This window comes from Battus philenor, unplaced genomic scaffold (assembly GCF_028537555.1).
Source record: "Battus philenor isolate CCGP_79_NKW_IND1 unplaced genomic scaffold, ilBatPhil1.0.hap1 SCAF_27, whole genome shotgun sequence".
In the NCBI taxonomy this organism is placed as follows: domain Eukaryota; kingdom Metazoa; phylum Arthropoda; class Insecta; order Lepidoptera; family Papilionidae; genus Battus; species Battus philenor.
The window spans coordinates 7,171,104-7,189,242 of NW_027181690.1; the positions used below are offsets into that span (position 1 = coordinate 7,171,104).

Here is an 18,139-nt window from a genome sequence, read left to right on the forward strand (position 1 = left end):
TGTTACGAACACGCGGCACTAATAATGATTTGAAATAAAAGTCAAAAGTCGAAAACATAAGATGAAATTTATTTAAATCTTGAATTAATGAATTGATTAATACAACAGGTTGCCGTGGCAGTCACAGCCGCACTGTCCTATGATGGTGACCACGCCTGCCGAGGGCACCTCCCCTGCGAACTGCACGGCGCCCAATATCGGTACCTGTCCGGCGACGAGCGTGGTGCCCGCCACGGGCAGCTCGCCGGCGACGTCCAGGTCACCCGTTCCGGCCCCGCCGTACGCGCCCACCGGCTCCGCAGCGCCCCTGCTGCAGCCGCCCAGACCGCGGCCTCCCAACGCGACACCCGCTCCGTATTGTGGCATCACACACTGCCCGATCGCGTCCTGAACATTAACAAATACATTCAAAACCTTTTTATGATACGAGCAGACAAATATGTTTATGGACTATGCTCCTGTTTTACCTGAACCCCGCACGCGGTCATGCACAACAGTGCTCCGAGGAAGGCGAACGGTGACATGTCTGTTTCTTTCTTCTGTTTCACTGACTTGGTAAATTATTTTCACGCATGTATGCTTTTATACTATGATTTTGTATTAGTTTTGAAACCGCCTTCAATTAATCAGCGTGTACGTGGTTTCGCATCGACAAAGATTTCTGAACCACAATCTTAAGACAATAAGTTGATCGTTTTGACGGAAATAAACAATTTAATTGCAAATTATCATCTACTTTCATAATTTGGTCACGTATAATTTTCAACAATTGAGAAACATAGGTATGCTTGGGCTGTATAAAAGCCGGGAATAAAAGCGTAAAGTTACTAACTACTCACTGGTTCATTCAAAGTACTGAAGTGCAAGTAAACAAAATGCCAGCCACGAACGTCGTACGCCTCTGCAGCTTCCTCGGATTTTTAGTATCGGTGAGTTTAATGAGGAAATTAAAAAATGAAATGCTATTCAATTAGTTTTCATGAGTGTGACTTAATTGTGATTTGGTTCAGTTGCAGAGCGTCTGCGGGCAATGCGTGCCGCTGCGCGGGTACAGCGGGTGCAGTGGGGGGCGGTACGACGTGGTCCCGGCTTACCATGAATGTTCTCTGGCCGCCGCCGCCGCGCTGGCCGCCGCCGACGGCGGAGGCTTTGCCGTGACCAGCGCCTCCCCCGTGCCACCGCACGGCGTGTCCGTGCTGTCGGAGAACGAGTACGCGGGCGTGCTGGCTGTGACCGGGCAGCTGCCATTCCTCGGCAGCACGCAGCTGGAGGGCGCGGTGCCCTCCGCCGGTGCGGGCGCCGTGTCGTACGGCTGCGGCTACGGCGACGTGGCCATCGTGAGCGAGGACTTGGCCGGCCCCGCGCCGGCCGCCGGTCTACTGTCTGAAGGCGCTTTCAGCGGCTTGCGAGGGTGCGGGTGTGGAGCTCTCGTTTAAATATGTCATTAATAATCTACATAATAATGTGGTCACAAATTGAATTTGGAAAGTAAAATCAACAACAAAACTATTTTAACTATTTCATTTATATGGTGTAGCCAGCAATTATCCTTTCATAAAATTTCGCTATTAACGCTATTGAGCTATTGTATATATAAACTAGCTAAATATTAAATAATATTTTGATTGTGATAGCAGTTTGATCAGTATCTACAAATGACTAAACTTATACTTGCTGTTGATAACGAATAATTAATGAATAGATGAACATTATTGCTTTGAGCACGCGTGCTGCTGTCGACTTCCTTTGTCACATTACTCCCTCAGGGGCTTGAATGGGTTTTAGACAGTTTTGTTTATAGGTATTTTTCGCAAATAGGGCCTCTTGAGGAACACGGTTTCGGACACCCAGTTGAGTTGGAGGTGTAAAAGCCGCAAGGCTAATAGCGATAACGTCTAACTCAACCATGCCGATATAAGCACTCCGTATAGATCAACAATTTTTTTAATTCTTAAGCATTATTAAAAGGCGCTTTATTCTGAAAATGTTAGCTCTTGCGGACCTCGGTTCCGCAAGCCCAGTTGGGGTGATTTTGTCGGAGCCGCAAGGCTAACAGAAATAACATCTACCGTCACCGTGCTAATACAAACTTTTCGTATGACCAAACATTTATTTTACTTTACATAATAATGTTTACAGCTAACTTAGAAAAATCTCTCATAAAATTATAAAACACTATAATTTTAGTTTTAGGTATATGTTTTAGGATTTGTAAGCACCGATGCTACAAATTAAATGACATTCTGTTTTATCGCTAATCTAGTTCCGTTTGCTTTCAAAATAAATAATATTGAATAAGTTTTATTGCTATACATCAATATCCTTATTTAATAAACATAGTCGCTAATAACGTATCGCGCTTTAAGTAAAGTGGGTTGACGTTAAAAATTAAAAACTAATAAAATTTTTGCGATACATTTTGTATAATGGTTATATATAATTGAATTATCAAATTAGGATTGATGAAAATGAGGTCTAGAATTATTGAAAGCCTCTCATTCGATGTATTTTAATACGACTTGTTCAAACTTTACTTTTGTAGAATATCTCTTTATTTAGTTTTTTATATGTCCGAATGTTTTCAACAAAATGTTACAGATAAGTTGGAAATATATTCCTATTTTATTATCTAGTAATAGTTTGTGAATGATGAATAACACCTCCGTGAAGGAAACATCTGAAAACGTGTCAGCGCTTTTTGACATGACTTGTCAGTTTTAACGCCAAAGGGGCTTCTCTGGAAAGAAACTAATAATATTTATAATCTAGCTGTACACTCGACTTCATTCGCGTGGAATTTAACCACAAAGTTATTTTGTTTATTTTGTCTTTATACATTTAAGGATTTTTCAAAAATAAAATTATCTTAACTTACGTCTTATTACATTAGCTGCCTGTCAGTACAACTCTTGTCTTTTGACGTGTATTGACAGTCATCCGAAGAGCCATTTCAGAGATTAGTCGGAACAAACAGACAGACCGATATAACTTCAAAAAATGTAATTTTTGTTTATGTACCGTAAAAACCTATATTATTATGCATGTAATAAAAAGCGGTAATTATAATATTACAAAAAGACACTCCTGTTTTATTTATTTATTTAGGTTAAAATCTGAAACAGAGTTTTTAATGTGGTGGTACAATGGTATCTATTTTTTGTTACTACAACTAATTTTATTTATTTAGATACTGGACGCTTTGCATAAGTACATGTTAACCAAGAGTCCGAACACAAAACGATTCACATGAACAGAAACGTCTGGATAGCGCAGCAGTTTAGATAATTGGATAACTCTTTAAGGATAGCACAAATTATTTCCCGAAGGAGAGAGAGGAAGAGAGATGTTATGCTACGCCCTTAATACCGTTAATGCCAAAAATTTAATATGGAAACATTTTTCCCTCTGAAGCTTACAACACGATATGCTCTGCATTTTACTAAGATTGTTACATAGCAGTGTCAATAGGAGATAAGGAGGAATGAATGGATTAGCACAGTCTCAATTTAATTGTTTATTTCTTTAAAACACACAACACTCTTGAAATATTTTACTATAGCAAACGCTTAGTATCATGCCTTTAGAAATGAGTACTCACGGTTAACATCATGCCAGGCGATAGACGCCAACTGCAAGGCACATGCCTCTGCCAACGATCGCTACGAAGGTGGGTCCTGCCTAGCCCTCTGCCACTTCCTGCTTTGTTCCAGCAGAAGAGTTGCTCGCGTAGCCCTCTCCTTAGCTCTTTGGGCGATCTCTAACTTTCTTATAGGGTCCAAAGAAAACGATCACTTCTCGGATCCATAGGTCACAACCAGCACCATACACCGGTCGAAGCCTTTTGCCTTCAGGTTTTCGATATTTAGGACGAGAAGATGTTTGTGCTTCGCGAACGCTGCCCATCCGAGTTCGATTCGGCGAGTTATCTCTTTCTCCGAGCTGTACTATCAAAAGAGGTGCTAGCGGGTATTAATAAAATTTAAAAGCATGAAATGAAGTATTACATTTTATTTAAATCTTGAGTTTATCATCAATGCAATAGATTGCCGAAGCAGTCACAGCCGCACTGTCCTACGATGGTGACGACGCCTGCCGCGGGCACCTCCCCTGCGAACTGCACGGCGCCCAATATCGGTACCTGTCCGGCGACGAGCGTGGTGCCCGCCACGGGCAGCTCGCCGGCGACGTCCAGGTCACCCGTCCCGGCCCCGCCGTACGCGCCCACCGGCTCCGCAGCGCCCCAGCCGCAGCCGCCCAGACCGCGGCCTCCCATCACCACACCGGCTCCGTATTGTGGTACCCCGCACTGCGCGACTGCATTCTGGGCGATAACAATTTCATTAAAAAAATTATACGCAAAAAATATGTTTATAAACTATGCTCCTCTTTTACCTGAACCCCGCACGCGGTCATGCACAACAGTGCTCCGAGGAAGGCGAACGGTGACATGTCTGTTTCTTTCTTCTGTTTCGCTGTTTTGAAACCGTCTTCAATTAATCAGCGTGTACGTGGTTTTGCATCAACGAAGAATTCTGAACCACAATCATAAGACAACAGGATAACCGTTTTAACGAAAATAAACGATTTAATTGCAAATTATCACCTACTTTCATAAATTGGTCACGTTTAACGTGCCTATCATATTTTGCTAATTTTGTAATTTTCAACATTTGACAAACCAATCCATGACTCGACCGTATAAAAGCCGGGAATAAGAGTTTAAAGTTACTCACTGACTACTCACTCGTTCATTCAAATGAGTTTTAAGAGAATTTGTTTTCAAAAAATTATTGAACTAGTTGTAAGCATGTGTCTTGATTGAGATTTGGTTCAGTTGCAGAGTGTCTGCGGGCAATGCGTGCCGGTGCGTGGGTACAGCGGGTGCAGTGGGGGGCGGTACGACGTGGTCCCGGCTTACCATGAGTGTTCTCTGGCCGCCGCCGCCGCGCTGGCCGCCGCCGACGGCGGAGGCTTTGCCGTGACCAGCGCCTCCCCCGTGCCACCGCACGGCGTGTCCGTGCTACGAGAACGAGTATTTTTTTTTTTTTTTTTTATGACCCCCGCTATTGGGGGCCTCTCGTACCCCTATCTGATTTTTGGGACAGGGACCTTTTTTACAATTATTTTTTCACATAAATTTTTTTATTTTCATGATCTTCTCTTGTTCATCTTATCATCCGTTCTTTTCTGTCTATCATGTCACATTTCTGTTCTTTTATGCCCTTATACTCTATTCCTCTTTCTTTCGTCCTCTTATTTTTTTACAGTTCTTATTTACTAGGTACATTTATCACAGTTGTTTTCTTATACAATTAATTATTTATTTTACTTCAGTCTTGTTTAATTTTGTTTTGTTTTTACCTACTTTTATTTTTATTAATTGCTTGTATTATGATTATTTTACAGTACTCGAGGAAGTCATTTCTAGTTTCAATTTCGCCTATCAGGGAGGCTATTGATTCCTCCCTGATTTGCACACCAGACCGGCACTCGAAGCCGAACCGGAGTCCCCCGAATGCGGGACACCGGGCCACAAGGTGGATCACGGTCTGGTCCACGCCCGGTTCACAGAAGCACGAGGGGTCCTCCTTGAGCTTAAACCTATGAAGGTACTCAGAGAACCCCCCGTGCCCCGTGAAGAGCTGGGCCGAGACCGCGTCCACCTCGATGCTGCGGAGCACGCGGTAGGCTGAGACGGCGTCCGGGAAAAACATCCTCGTTACCGAAGCCGTCGTTCCTTCCACATACCTCCTGTTCCATTCGTCGAGCGACTCCAGTCTCAGTTGCCGCTTGACGAATGAAACAGGGCATCTCTCGTACTCTGGTCGTCTTTTACTCTTCAGGGCCGCTTCCTTGGCCAGCTGGTCCGCCCTCTCGTTCCCCTCCATCCCCGCGTGCGCTTTCACCCAGAACAACCTTACATCCTTCCCTTTTTCTCTCGCTTTCATTACATTCTCCTTCACTCTTAACGCTAAGGGATGGAGGGTGTCCGATCTTGCGACAGTTTCGAGAGCGGACCGCGAGTCGCTCAGTACGACGCAGACTTGCGCCGACTCGCCGGCCGCGTACCCTGTTGCCTCAGCTAGAGCCAGCAGCTCTGCCTGGTATACGGTGCAGAAGTTGCCCAACTTGAGTTTCTTTGTGTATGACTCTACGGCGCCCCGCTTGACGCAGAACGCCGCACCCACCTTATCCTCTATGCGGCTGCCGTCGGTATAAATTACCAGATCGGCAGCCGCGGTGGCAAGTCGGACTTCCTCCGCACTTTCCCCCAGACAGGAGAACTCCACACCAACTTGACCAGACGGGTGTGGTAGTCTCAGGTAGCTGACCGGTACCTCCAGGTCTCGGTCCTTTACCACCTGCCGGGAATGACCCTTTCTTATTTCAAATAAGCGGGCTGCTTCTTGGACCCGAAGGTCCAGGGGAAGCAACCCGGCAAGTATAAGGGCCGAGTGCAGGGACGCGGTCCTGTGGGTCCTCGCGATCTTCTGCGCGAAGCCCCGCTGGACCGCGTCCAACTGCCTGCGGACCAGCAGCTTCCTAGCCGCCGGCGCCCATGCACTCGCTGCATACAAAATCGTCGGCTCCAGCACCGCCAGATACATCGCTCTGATCACCTCCGAGTTCAGACCCCAAGATACCTTCGCAGCCCTGCACAGCTGACGATAGAGGCCCTGTGCCTTCTTGCTCACGTTCTTCACGTGACTGTTGAACGTGAGCCTATCGTCAATTGTGAGGCCTAGTATCCGGACCTCCCCAGTCCGGCCAAGCGGCTCGCCCCCCATGCTCAGTAATGGGTAGTCGAACTTCTGCTTGTTGGTTAGCACCATCACCTTGGTTTTGTGTGGTGCGTACCTCAGCTTGTTCCTAACCCCCCATTCATGAACATGGGCGAGAACGGCATTGGCCCGACTCGAGATGTCCTGGGCCTTCTGCCCCGAGAAGACCAGCACGACGTCATCTGCGAACGCCTGGCAGTGTGTCCCGGTCTTTACCACCTCCTCCAAGAGAGGGTTGATGAGGAGGGTCCAGAAGGTTGGGCCGCCTACGGATCCCTGCACGCACCCCTTGGTGGTCTCTCTGGCCCACTCTGCCCCCGCGTACCGTACGGACACCTTGCGATCGCTAAAATAGCTGTCGGCAAGGCGCCGCAGATTCACGGGGCAACGAGTTTCTGCCAGTCTGCACCGTATAGCAGGCCACCAGGCGTTATCGAAGGCTCCCTCCATGTCCAATGATACCAGCACTGCGATCTCCTTCTCCTTCAACCGAGTTCGCAGATGCTGGATCAGGACATACAGGGAGTCCTCGGTACACCTCTGCGGCATAAAGCCGTATTGGTGGCTGCTGACATACGGCGCAGTGTACCACCGGATCCTACGGACCATCATTTTCTCTAGGACCTTGCCGAGAATCGGCAGGAGTCCGATGGGCCTGTAGGATTTCGGGTGCGTGTAGTCCTCCTTGTCCGGCTTCCGCAACGCTACGACCACTGCCTCCTTCCATCTCGTGGGGAAGTGGGAAAGCGCGAGACACCGGTTGGAGAGCGCGAGGTACAGAGCGGGGTCCACGGCGACGGCCGCTCGGCAGATGTCCGCGGTGAGTCCGTCAGAGCCAGGTGCCTTCTTGGCATTGAAGGTCGATACGGACCATCGGAGCTCCTCCATCGTAAACGGGGGATCGCATGTTCCGTCATGGTCCCCCGAATTGACTTCATCGGCCTTAGCTCTTACAGTTCTGTGGTCCGCATTGTCCTTCCCGGGGTCATCCTCCGGGAAGAAAACCTCCGCCAACAACCTGGCTGATCCCGCTGCGTCCAGCACTTTACCTGACTGGACGAGGGGGACGTCCTCTCGCCTCACCTCCGTGCGACGCATCACACGGTGGATCCCGTCCCACATGGTCTCGCGATATTGCCTCTCGCAGAAACGCTTCCAGCTATGGGTCTGAGCGCGCCTCGCCTCGAGGCGGTATGCCTCCTTCGCGTCGCAGTACTCGCGCCAGACCAGCTCCTTACGAGCCGGCCTCGCGGCCCTGATCCTTCTCTTCTTCCTCAAGACATCCGCCTTGAGGAGAGAGAGCTGTTCGGACCACCAGGGCAATTCCGTCCTCTTCCGCTTGGAGGCCTTCGGCAGGACCAACTCGCAAGCGTCCCTCACGGTTTCCACGTACCGACCGACCATGCTGTCCAACGCCCCCTCCTCGGTGATTTGATTCACCTCGGCAGACGTCAGGCAGCGATCCGATAGCAGCCGGGCGACAGTTCGATGGAACTCGCCCCAGTCTGCCCTACGGGTAGTGTACTGCCGTGTGGTCCGCTTGACGTCCGTGCCTCGGGACCTGTCAAGCTTCAGATTGAACACAATTGCCCTGTGATCCGACGGCTCAGACCCCTGGTTCATCACGTGCACCCCCAGTTGGTCGAGGGCGGCTGTGATCTCCACTCCCCTTCGGTCCGTGGACCGGCTACCCCACCAGGTGTTATGCGCATTGACGTCGCCACTCAGCACCACGTTGGCAGTCCCCAAGCCCTCCACGGCCGAGCCGATCCGGTCCAGGTATGGTCCGACGGGCGTATTAGGCTCCAGGTAGACGGACACCACCCCTATCTCCCAAGCCCCAGTCCTCAGCCTGGCCACGGCAACGTTGCCAGACGTGAGTTGGGGACATTGAGTGATATCGATGGTGTCGTCGAATAGCACAATGGCCGCCTTGACAACCTCCCCGTTGCCTCGCGCGACACATTGTACCACCCTTGTCCCTGGGTAGTGCCTCATCTCGCCAATAGCGCCGATATACGGCTCCTGGACCAATGCGAACGCCCAGCCTCTCTTCGGCGCTTCGCATATCAGCTCGGCAGTAGCGAGCTTGGACCTTTGCAGGTTTAGCTGCGCCACGCGGTACTGGTGGTGCCCTGCGCGGAGAGTGCGGTGAGTCACCTGGGTGCCCTTAGCAATACGCTACGGACGCCCGTGCAATGGTGTCCCACTTTCTCCGCACAGGACAGTCTTCGTCGAATGCGCCGTGGTCCCACCGGTCTGCCTTAGCTTGTCGGCAGTTCCGGCAAGCGGGAGGTTTCCCGGCTTGCCGATCCGGACACTCGGCGCGTAGGTGCCGGCCACCACAATGGCTGCAGCGGTCTTCGCTCTCCGCGCAATGCCGTTTGGTGTGGCCGTAACCCAGGCACCGAGTGCACTGGACTAGCGGGGAGTGGTCCTGCACCCGCACTCGCTGGAGGTCCACGTGCATATAGCCCGCAGCTGTCAGTCGTCCCCAGAGCGCAGGCGACACGCGCATGACCACATGGATCGTCTGCACATTTCGCGCCCTCCTCCTAAACCTTACCTCGCGGCTACGGCGACGTGGCTATCGTGAGCGAGGACTTGGCCGGCCCCGCGCCGGCCGCCGGTCTACTGTCTGAAGGCGCTTTCAGCGGCTTGCGAGGGTGCGGGTGTGGATCTCTTTTCTAAATATATCATAGATTATCCGTACAATAATGCGCTTACGAAATAAACTTGAAATTTAAAATAAAAAACGAATCATTATTTGTTTTTCAACTCTGATGTTTTATTTCTTTTCGTAAGACGTTACCATTATAGATGTAAAACAGTATTGAAAGTTTAAAAGAGTTTAACGTATTTTCGCTATGTATTTTGATAACGAACAGGTAATGGATAGATAATTCTCGATGATGTGAGCACGCGTGTGAATATCAGCTTCATGTATGGCAATATTACCACTGGGATATAAATATTAATTTTCGCAGCAACCTGTTTCTGCAAATATTAGCTTTAGAGAACGAATGTCTGTTCCGGAGGCCCAGTTGAGTCGAAGCCGTCAAAGCCACAACGTCAACAGCAATAACATCTTCCGAAACGATCCTAATGTATTCTATTCCTTTATAGATCAACCGGTCGGTTTACTTCAGACAAGAGTATTTTATTTCAGTTACCGCGGAGAAAACCTCTACATCCATGGTTTTAAAACGGTATTACTTTAAGTTTAGATATTTTGGTACCTTGAGACTAATAATTTTCTTGAAATTTGTAAGCGCAGTTGTAACAAATCGAATGGCATTGTTCACCGCCAAGTTAGTTTGCTTGCAAAATAAATGAGGTTGATTACGTGTTACAGATATATATATATATATATATATATATATATATATATATATATATATATATATATATTAATATCAATCAAAGTCTTCTATTCGATAAACGTAGTAATTAATTACGTTGTGCGTTTAGCATAAAGGAGTGGGTTGACATTAAAAATTATAAAGGCTTGGGAGGATAAAGAACCAATAAATTTGAACGATTAGAGAATATTTGATGCATAAATATACCATTGATTTACAGGATTAGGTAAATGTTGATGAAAATATATTTTAGGATTGTTGAAACCTTCAATTCAAAGTATTTTAAAACGACATGTAAACATTAATATGAAAACTATACTTTTGTTAAACATCTCTTTATTTAGATTCAAACTTGTTTAAAAGTTTTTAACAAATGCTATAATGAAGTTGGAAATTTATTATTCTTTCTTTATCTAGTACTTGTTTGGAAATGAATATTACCTGTGTGAAGGAGAAAATCTGAAAACGTTGCTGCGCTGTTTGACTCGACTGAGCTGTATTTTCGCTACACGGGCTTCTAGTGCACGTTTAATGCAGGAAAGCTTAAGCTTCCGTGCATTTGTTAATAAATTATTAACATTTATAAACTAGCTGTGTCTGCGACATCATGCGAACAAAAAACGAAAAGCAAGTAAATAAACTATTCAATTTATTTAGTTTTTTTTTCCTTTAAGAATTTTCCTAAAATACAAGTTTCCCAAGTTATATCTTATTACTAGGGGTACGGAAATTTCGTATTTACGAAATAGATGCGAATAAATGCGAAAAATACACATAAATGCGAATAAATGCGAAATAAATGGTAGTGTTCGTACGATGGATTATTAAATTATTATCGTATCGCCCGAGTCGCGACTCGCGTCAATTAAACTTGAGTGAAGTTCGTTTTGGACGAAACGGTCGACGCACTTTTTGGACACGAACTGACTCGACAGAACGAAAGCTTTCGAGTCTCTCTTGTTCGTTGCCTATCGCTCGAGTTGGGGATGTTGCATATGAGCACTCGAGCAGTGTTCATTTGTAACGCTTTAGGCACGCAAGTGTTTTACAAAAATATTTTTTTTTGTGCTCTTAAAATGGGACGCCCTAAGAAAGATTTGACAGATAGAATACTAGAATTTAAGAAAGATGGTCTGTATGTGTCCAACACAAATATTTTGATGTGCCAATATTGTAACATTCGTTTGTCTTAAGGACTATGAAGGAATTGATGAGACAATGAAAACTATGTTGAAATCAGCAAGCGACAAAAGTTTCAGTAAGCTTTCTCTTCACATGAAATTAAATAAGACGAACGAGGCTTTCTTTCACATTGGCCAATTGTTTTCCTCATCTGCGGCTGCAAGTTCAACCACATTAAATATAAACGTATTGCTGGAAAGCTTTTCGAAAATTCCTTTTTTCCAAGGATTTCCTCAAAATTAGTTAATTGATGGGCATGCGCACTTTCATAGGTTAATTCTTCGGTCTATTAATATAAATGAAAACCCCAATGTAAGGAACATATTGTTGGCTGTCAAATGCAACTTTCCGTCCTTTGCTGAAGCAGCATTACAGAGTATTTGGAGTCCAACCAACAGCGTGGACGCTGAACGCTTCTACAGCATATACAATGTCGTCGTAACGGACCGAAGAATGTCGCTTAAGGAGTCAAATGTTGAAATTTCCACAATGTTATCTTTTAATTAATTAAAATTGTTTTATGTTAAGACTTGTAAAAAATTACTAAACAAGTATTTTTGTTTAATAAATACCTAATTTACCCAAATTTTACAATTTCAAAAATATAAATGCGAAATTTATGCGAAATTTTTAAATTTTGAAAAATATAAATGCGAAATTGGTGATTTTTTTTGCGAAATTTCCGTACCTCTACTTATTACATAAGGTACCTGCCAGTATAAGTCTCTTCAAAATTCATCAAGCCGCTTCAGAGATTAGTTGTCACTAGAACACAGACAAACCAAAAATAAAAGAGATGTAGATTTGGTACATGTTCCATTTATATATTCATATGCATTGAGTAAAAATTTGGTTACTCTTTAAATTATTAAACGGAGGATCAAATATTACACTAGCGTTTCATCAATTATTTAAATATAAATTAATAATGTTACGCAGTAGCTTACAGAAAAAGGAAACACAGTGTTACTACAAAGTAAAAAACAAATAAAGTTGCAGGTTATTATTTTCTACTCTTTAAATTATGAGTACTATATAACAATATTATTGAGTCCATCTTGGTTGCGCATAAAATACAAAATACGGAAATATTATAGACACGAAAAACTAATATTTCCAATCACATTCAATTAAAGGAATTCATAATATCGATATGTTATGTTTATAACACGTCGTCAATCAGATTGAGAACACTCAGAGATCAATTAAAACATGTGATTATGTAAATTATATCTGTTGATTTTAATGAAAAACGAATATTCAATCTCTGAATATGAAGAAATTCATTATCGTGATGCGTAGGTACCTCAAGTTCACGTGGTGGCTTATTATGGAAACCACTTTACGTATGTATGAGTGAGACGGATAACAATATTTGCTCGTTCGTGGGAGACGACAAACTTCATTTGTTTTTTTCCTCTAGAATATACTGCTAAAAATATTTTGGTTGTTTCATTCATTTGTAACTTCCTAAAGCCGTCTCCATAATTTATTCGATCTCCGTTAATAATATTTTATGTAGTTTGTCATCGTCGTAGACAATTTACTGTACGTACCCCTTCTGTTAACTTCCCGCTGGTAGTACCGTACGCGTGCGACGTACACGAGAAGCCCATTTGCAGCTAAAATTGATAAGTCGTGTCATGCGAAGTTTTCTGCGAATACGATCGATTGAACTGCATGTTACGAGAGGGAGAGATTTTTACTTCAATGAAAACTATGTTGCTAAACACAAGGCAAATGTATCTATCCCAAAAATAAACTTTCTGTAAATGGTAAATAACGCAATGTTGGTGTGACGGTTAGTAACAGCCTTTTCGAAATTCTAATGACGACATAATAAAATTAATCATTGTTTACTTTCTGTCCCTCTAGACTATTTACTGCAAAAAAAAATAGTGTTACATATTCAGAGCGATCCCTTTACACAGGTTGATTGTAAATAAATTGGTGTAAACGTTTTAAAGGGGTGAATGTATAGCATATCTGCTGACATGCAGAGTTTATGAGCTTCGTAAAAAGATAAAAATTATACTACATTGAATTAAATTTATGTTGTGTTGGAAAATCTAGATTTTGTGTTTACATATACAAAATGAAGAGATTTATGTAATAGTACAATATCATCTTTAATATTTTCTAAAACATATGTTATTTTATTCGGACACTACAGACCTTCCATAAATACACGTCAATCTAGAGTCCAAACACCAAACCCTACTACAACAACGTAAACGTCTCATTGGTGCAGCAGTTTAGATAATTGCAACACTCTCTAACGACAGCACAGATTTATTCGAAGGAGAGAGAGAGAGAGAGAAAAAGAGGTCTTATTTCCACAAACATCACATAAAATTGAGCCAAAGTCCCTTTAACCGTTTTCATTTACAGTACGCAGCATGTCATGAATACAATATATATTTTACTTAGTTTATCAAATGTTGTTGTCACTTTGCGATGTTACGAACACGCGGCACTAATAATAATTTGAAATAAAAGTCAAAAGTCGAAAACATAAGATCAAATTTATTTAAATCTTGAATTAATGAATCGATCAATACAGCAGGTTGCCGTGGCAGTCACAGGCGCACTGTCCTACGATGGTGACCACGCCTGCCGAGGGCACCTCCCCCGCGAACTGCACGGCGCCCAATATCGGCACCTGTCCGGCGACGAGCGTGGTGCCCGCCACGGGCAGCTCGCCGGCGACGTCCAGGTCACCTGTTCCGGCCCCGCCGTAGGCGCCCACCGGCTCCGCAGCGCCCCTGCTGCAGCCGCCCAGACCGCGGCCTCCCAACGCGACACCCGCTCCGTATTGTGGCATCACGCACTGCCCGATCGCGTCCTGAACATTAACAAATACATTCAAAACCTTTTTATAATACGAGCAGACAAATATGTTTATGGACTATGCTCCTCTTTTACCTGAACCCCGCACGCGGTCATGCACAACAGTGCTCCGAGGAAGGCGAACGGTGACATGTCTGTTTCTTTCTTCTGTTTCACTGACTTGGTAAATTATTTTCACGCGTGTATGCTTTTATACTATGATTTTGTATTAGTTTTGAAACCGCCTTCAATTAATCAGAGTGTACGTGGTTTCGCATGAACAAAGATTTCTGCACCACAATCTTAAGACAATAAGTTCATCGTTTTGACGGAAATAAACAATTTAATTGCAAATTATCATCTACTTTCATAATTTGGTCACGTATAATTTTCAACAATTGAGAAACATAGGTATGCCTGGGCTGTATAAAAGCCGGGAATAAAAGCGTAAAGTTACTAACTACTCACTGGTTCATACAAAGTACTGAAGTGCAAGTAAACAAAATGCCAGCCACGAACATCGTACGCCTCTGCAGCTTCCTCGGATTTTTAGTATCGGTGAGTTTAATGAGGAAATTAAAAAATGAAATGCTATTCAATTAGTTTTCATGAGTGTGACTTAATTGTGATTTGGTTCAGTTGCAGAGCGTCTGCGGGCAATGCGTGCCGCTGCGCGGGTACAGCGGGTGCAGTAGGGGGCGGTACGACGTGGTCCCGGCTTACCATGAGTGTTCTCTGGCCGCCGCCGCCGCGCTGGCCGCCGCCGACGGCGGAGGCTTTGCCGTGACCAGCGCCTCCCCCGTGCCGCCGCACGGCGTGTCCGTGCTGTCGGAGAACGAGTATTCGGGCGTGCTGGCTGTGACCGGGCAGCTGCCATTCCTCGGCAGCACGCAGCTGGAGGGCGCGGTGCCCTCCGCCGGTGCGGGCGCCGTGTCGTACGGCTGCGGCTACGGCGACGTGGCTATCGTGAGCGAGGACTTCGCCAGCTCGGCCGTCAGTCCGGGGTCTGTCAACGGTGTCATCGCTGAACGCGGTTTGAATGGTTTTCCCTATTGCGGTTGTGGTTTGTTTTGACAAAGTTAATTTCTTTATTTCTGTTTCAAATTTTCGTTTAAAGTTCAATTATTTATAAGTAATTACCGAAACACATGTACAAGTTTGTAGAAGCAATTTTATTATAAAACAACTAGTTTAATCTTTTCATTTATTTGCTCAAAATGTATATCGTTTAAATAGGCTGCACGACGGGCCTTTGAGGTTTACTGTTAAGCGGGCTTTTATAAATGACTGGTTTTAATATGGTGCGATGCGGATGCGTTTACTTCTCAGATTATTCTCTTATATTCTTTTTAGGGATTTAAAATGAAATGAAAGCATAATAAAGTACGACCCAAACACAAAACTTTGCAGTTTATAAAGTTTTATTTAATTTTCATCTTACTATCAGTGTTACTTTGGACGGCATGTTTCTTATTAGTGATCTTTTTTTCTACACTTAATATTGTGGTACAACTACAAAGTGGAACTGGATAGCATTGTCATACCTGAGTCATCGCGAGCTCGCTCGTGAGATATCGAAACTTGATACCGCCATCATAGGTGAGATTAGAGAAACAAGTTCTTTAAGCAGTTCGTTCGTTAACAGTTTTATTGAAAACTTATATTCAAACGTACGCGCTAATGAAAATAAGCTATAAATAGGTATAAAAACATCTATGTGATGGAGATTCTGCATATTAATACGATGTATGCGGGATTCATTTCATGATTAATGTACCGATATTATGGGTACAACGTGTTTATTCTATGTTCATGCGTGACTCTGGTACTTCAATGGCTAAAAGAGATACAAAGTGTACCTATTGCACGTCAGCTGAACCTTAAATCGATCAAATTATAAAAGGTTCTCTTTAAAAAAACTGTAAAAACTTTCATTTCTACCAAGAACTGTACAAGCAGTGTGCCAACACCTGCCGTCTAAACCGTCTATCCTTTTCTCTCCAATAAAGCTCGGTCTTTATCTTTTTTATCAACTTGACATAACCTCGCATACGAAAATCGCGTATTTTACAACAGGGAGAGACTCCGAAATAGTTCCTTGTCTTGCTTCATGTATCAGTAAACTATTAAAACCGCTTCCATAATTTGGCCCATCGCGTTCCAATAAAAAAATAATGTAACATATTTAATGGTATCAGGCGTTACCTTGCGGAAGTCCATCCTATGTAAGAAAAGGACCAATATTTAGCCACTTCCACACATGCAGTAGTAGTCGTGCAACAAAGTGCACCGCCCGCCAGCCCGCTGATAAATGCGTATGCGGCAAACAATGCGAATTACACAACTGCCACCGTTAATTCACTCAACATAGAGCCTCTGTGTTTGGCACTAATCGGGGTATCATAACTCCTGAAGATGCCCCGTGGCCCCTCCACACACGATGAAACACGTGTGACTTTGTTGCACGACTACCACTGCATGTGCGGAAGTGGCTAAATATTGGACCTTTTCTTACTTAATGTACGTATTTCAGAGTGTCCATTTTAATGCAATAGGCGTAATATAAAAAATGAAATTCATAGATTTATATTACATTATTTTTCCTTGTTTTATAAAATACCGTTGTTAATCAAAATAAAATTTTAACTACACCTTGAATTAATTACATCGTCATATTATAAATTGCTGCGTTAGAAATTATAACATAAAATATTTACGTTTATCAGCCGCCAACGACAATATCTTCGATAGATGGAACAATATAATATGTACATTAAATTACAAAACTTTAAATTGATTTAGTGGATAGCTTTAGTAATCTTAAATTGAATTTCTCCCATTAAAACGATTACGTTCAGTTCAGATCAACTTCAAGTTAATTTTGTTATCCTTAAGGCTTTATTTTATATAATTTGAATACACATAAGTTAATTTAATTATCTTGAAAAACAGCTTTACTCAAGTTGCAAAACAGAACATTTTTGATAACTTTTTCATTCTAATGGCTCAGACAGGCATTTCCATTTTCATAAAACATTACTACTAATGCATATAAACCAGTGATCATCCCTTTATTAAAATTTAAATATAATTAAAAGTATCAAAAATGTCCACAAGCTATTATTTTATCGAAACAACTTTATTGATTCTTAAATATGAACAACAGGCAGAAGAATTTAATAAAGTCTTTCGAATCAATAATTGCTTGTCTTGGGTCTTAGGGCACCTTTTAGTTTAATCTTTAAAATTCTTTAATATGTTTTAGTGCTTTGAAAACTATGTATACTCAATAGTGGAGTAATAAATTTAGTCCATATTATAGTTTTTTACGGTTAAGCTTTGACGAAATTACAACGGGGTCATCATGTTTGTGATTTATCGAACATATTGAAAAACGCAATATATATAATTACAAAAATCGTTTGAATCATTCGTAACTAGTCCCTGTGATTGTTGAACTCAATTTGATTCTTGTTTCCATAAATCTTACTCTTCTAATCTATCTCTTCTACCATTATATATATTTTTTTAATATTTAAAAGCCCGTTAAAATAATTACGGCGATTGTCATTTTATTAGGCGGTGGCGGCGATGTGATGATCCATATCACATTATTGTATATTCTTCTATATAATGTCGTTGTTTATTAAAAATATTTTTTTTATTACTTGAATTTATTACAACTTATTAATTATAGATTGCTGTGTTAAATGTCCAAGTTCATTGGCCGCTAACGACAAAGGCATCGATAGACTTATCAATATAATATAATTAAATTATTTTGACAGGTTTAAATTAATTTTGCTTAGCTTTGTAATCTTAAATTGAATTTCGCCCATTAAACTATTATCTCCAGTTGAAATGTACTTCACTTTAATTTTGTAAACTCAAAGGATTTATTTAACTTTAGAAATATGTAAGCAGTTTTGTTTCTACAGAATTTAATTTTAATATAGGCTCTGGATTTCGATGATATATGATATC

At 43.0% G+C, this 18,139-nt stretch overlaps 5 protein-coding genes across 5 annotated transcripts; 2 read left to right on the forward strand and 3 right to left on the reverse strand.

Moving 5' to 3' along the window:
• Positions 1-96: 96 nt before the first annotated feature.
• LOC137925711 (chorion class A protein Ld2/Ld41-like) lies at positions 97-524 on the reverse strand. Its single transcript, XM_068769181.1, has 2 exons — positions 468-524; positions 97-387 (listed from the first exon to the last, which is right to left on the reverse strand). The coding sequence occupies exons 1-2, from the start codon at positions 522-524 to the stop codon at positions 97-99; spliced, it is 348 nt and encodes a 115-aa protein (XP_068625282.1).
• A 351-nt stretch (positions 525-875) lies between these two features.
• On the forward strand, positions 876-1,436 carry LOC137925712 (chorion class B protein PC10-like). Its single transcript, XM_068769182.1, has 2 exons — positions 876-929; positions 1,011-1,436. The coding sequence occupies exons 1-2, from the start codon at positions 876-878 to the stop codon at positions 1,434-1,436; spliced, it is 480 nt and encodes a 159-aa protein (XP_068625283.1).
• A 2,594-nt stretch (positions 1,437-4,030) lies between these two features.
• On the reverse strand, positions 4,031-4,449 carry LOC137925713 (chorion class A protein Ld2/Ld41-like). Its single transcript, XM_068769183.1, has 2 exons — positions 4,393-4,449; positions 4,031-4,321 (listed from the first exon to the last, which is right to left on the reverse strand). Exons 1-2 carry the CDS (start codon positions 4,447-4,449, stop codon positions 4,031-4,033), a joined length of 348 nt encoding a protein of 115 aa, XP_068625284.1.
• Positions 4,450-13,880: 9,431 nt separating this feature from the next.
• On the reverse strand, positions 13,881-14,308 carry LOC137925714 (chorion class A protein Ld2/Ld41-like). The gene is made up of 2 exons (XM_068769184.1): positions 14,252-14,308; positions 13,881-14,171 (listed from the first exon to the last, which is right to left on the reverse strand). Exons 1-2 carry the CDS (start codon positions 14,306-14,308, stop codon positions 13,881-13,883), a joined length of 348 nt encoding a protein of 115 aa, XP_068625285.1.
• Positions 14,309-14,659: 351 nt separating this feature from the next.
• LOC137925715 (chorion class B protein PC10-like) lies at positions 14,660-15,229 on the forward strand. Its single transcript, XM_068769185.1, has 2 exons — positions 14,660-14,713; positions 14,795-15,229. The coding sequence occupies exons 1-2, from the start codon at positions 14,660-14,662 to the stop codon at positions 15,227-15,229; spliced, it is 489 nt and encodes a 162-aa protein (XP_068625286.1).
• Positions 15,230-18,139: the final 2,910 nt, after the last annotated feature.

Excerpts from the sequence above, each read along its gene's own strand:
- LOC137925711 (XM_068769181.1), bottom strand. The coding sequence starts at position 524 with ATGTCACCGTTCGCCTTCCTCGGAGCACTGTTGTGCATGACCGCGTGC. Across the intron at positions 388-467 it reads TGACCGCGTGCGGGGTTCAG|GACGCGATCGGGCAGTGTGT; the intron begins GTAAAACAGGAG and ends GTTAATGTTCAG.
- LOC137925712 (XM_068769182.1), top strand. The coding sequence starts at position 876 with ATGCCAGCCACGAACGTCGTACGCCTCTGCAGCTTCCTCGGATTTTTA. Across the intron at positions 930-1,010 it reads TCCTCGGATTTTTAGTATCG|TTGCAGAGCGTCTGCGGGCA; the intron begins GTGAGTTTAATG and ends GATTTGGTTCAG.
- LOC137925713 (XM_068769183.1), bottom strand. The coding sequence starts at position 4,449 with ATGTCACCGTTCGCCTTCCTCGGAGCACTGTTGTGCATGACCGCGTGC. Across the intron at positions 4,322-4,392 it reads TGACCGCGTGCGGGGTTCAG|AATGCAGTCGCGCAGTGCGG; the intron begins GTAAAAGAGGAG and ends GTTATCGCCCAG.
- LOC137925714 (XM_068769184.1), bottom strand. The coding sequence starts at position 14,308 with ATGTCACCGTTCGCCTTCCTCGGAGCACTGTTGTGCATGACCGCGTGC. Across the intron at positions 14,172-14,251 it reads TGACCGCGTGCGGGGTTCAG|GACGCGATCGGGCAGTGCGT; the intron begins GTAAAAGAGGAG and ends GTTAATGTTCAG.
- LOC137925715 (XM_068769185.1), top strand. The coding sequence starts at position 14,660 with ATGCCAGCCACGAACATCGTACGCCTCTGCAGCTTCCTCGGATTTTTA. Across the intron at positions 14,714-14,794 it reads TCCTCGGATTTTTAGTATCG|TTGCAGAGCGTCTGCGGGCA; the intron begins GTGAGTTTAATG and ends GATTTGGTTCAG.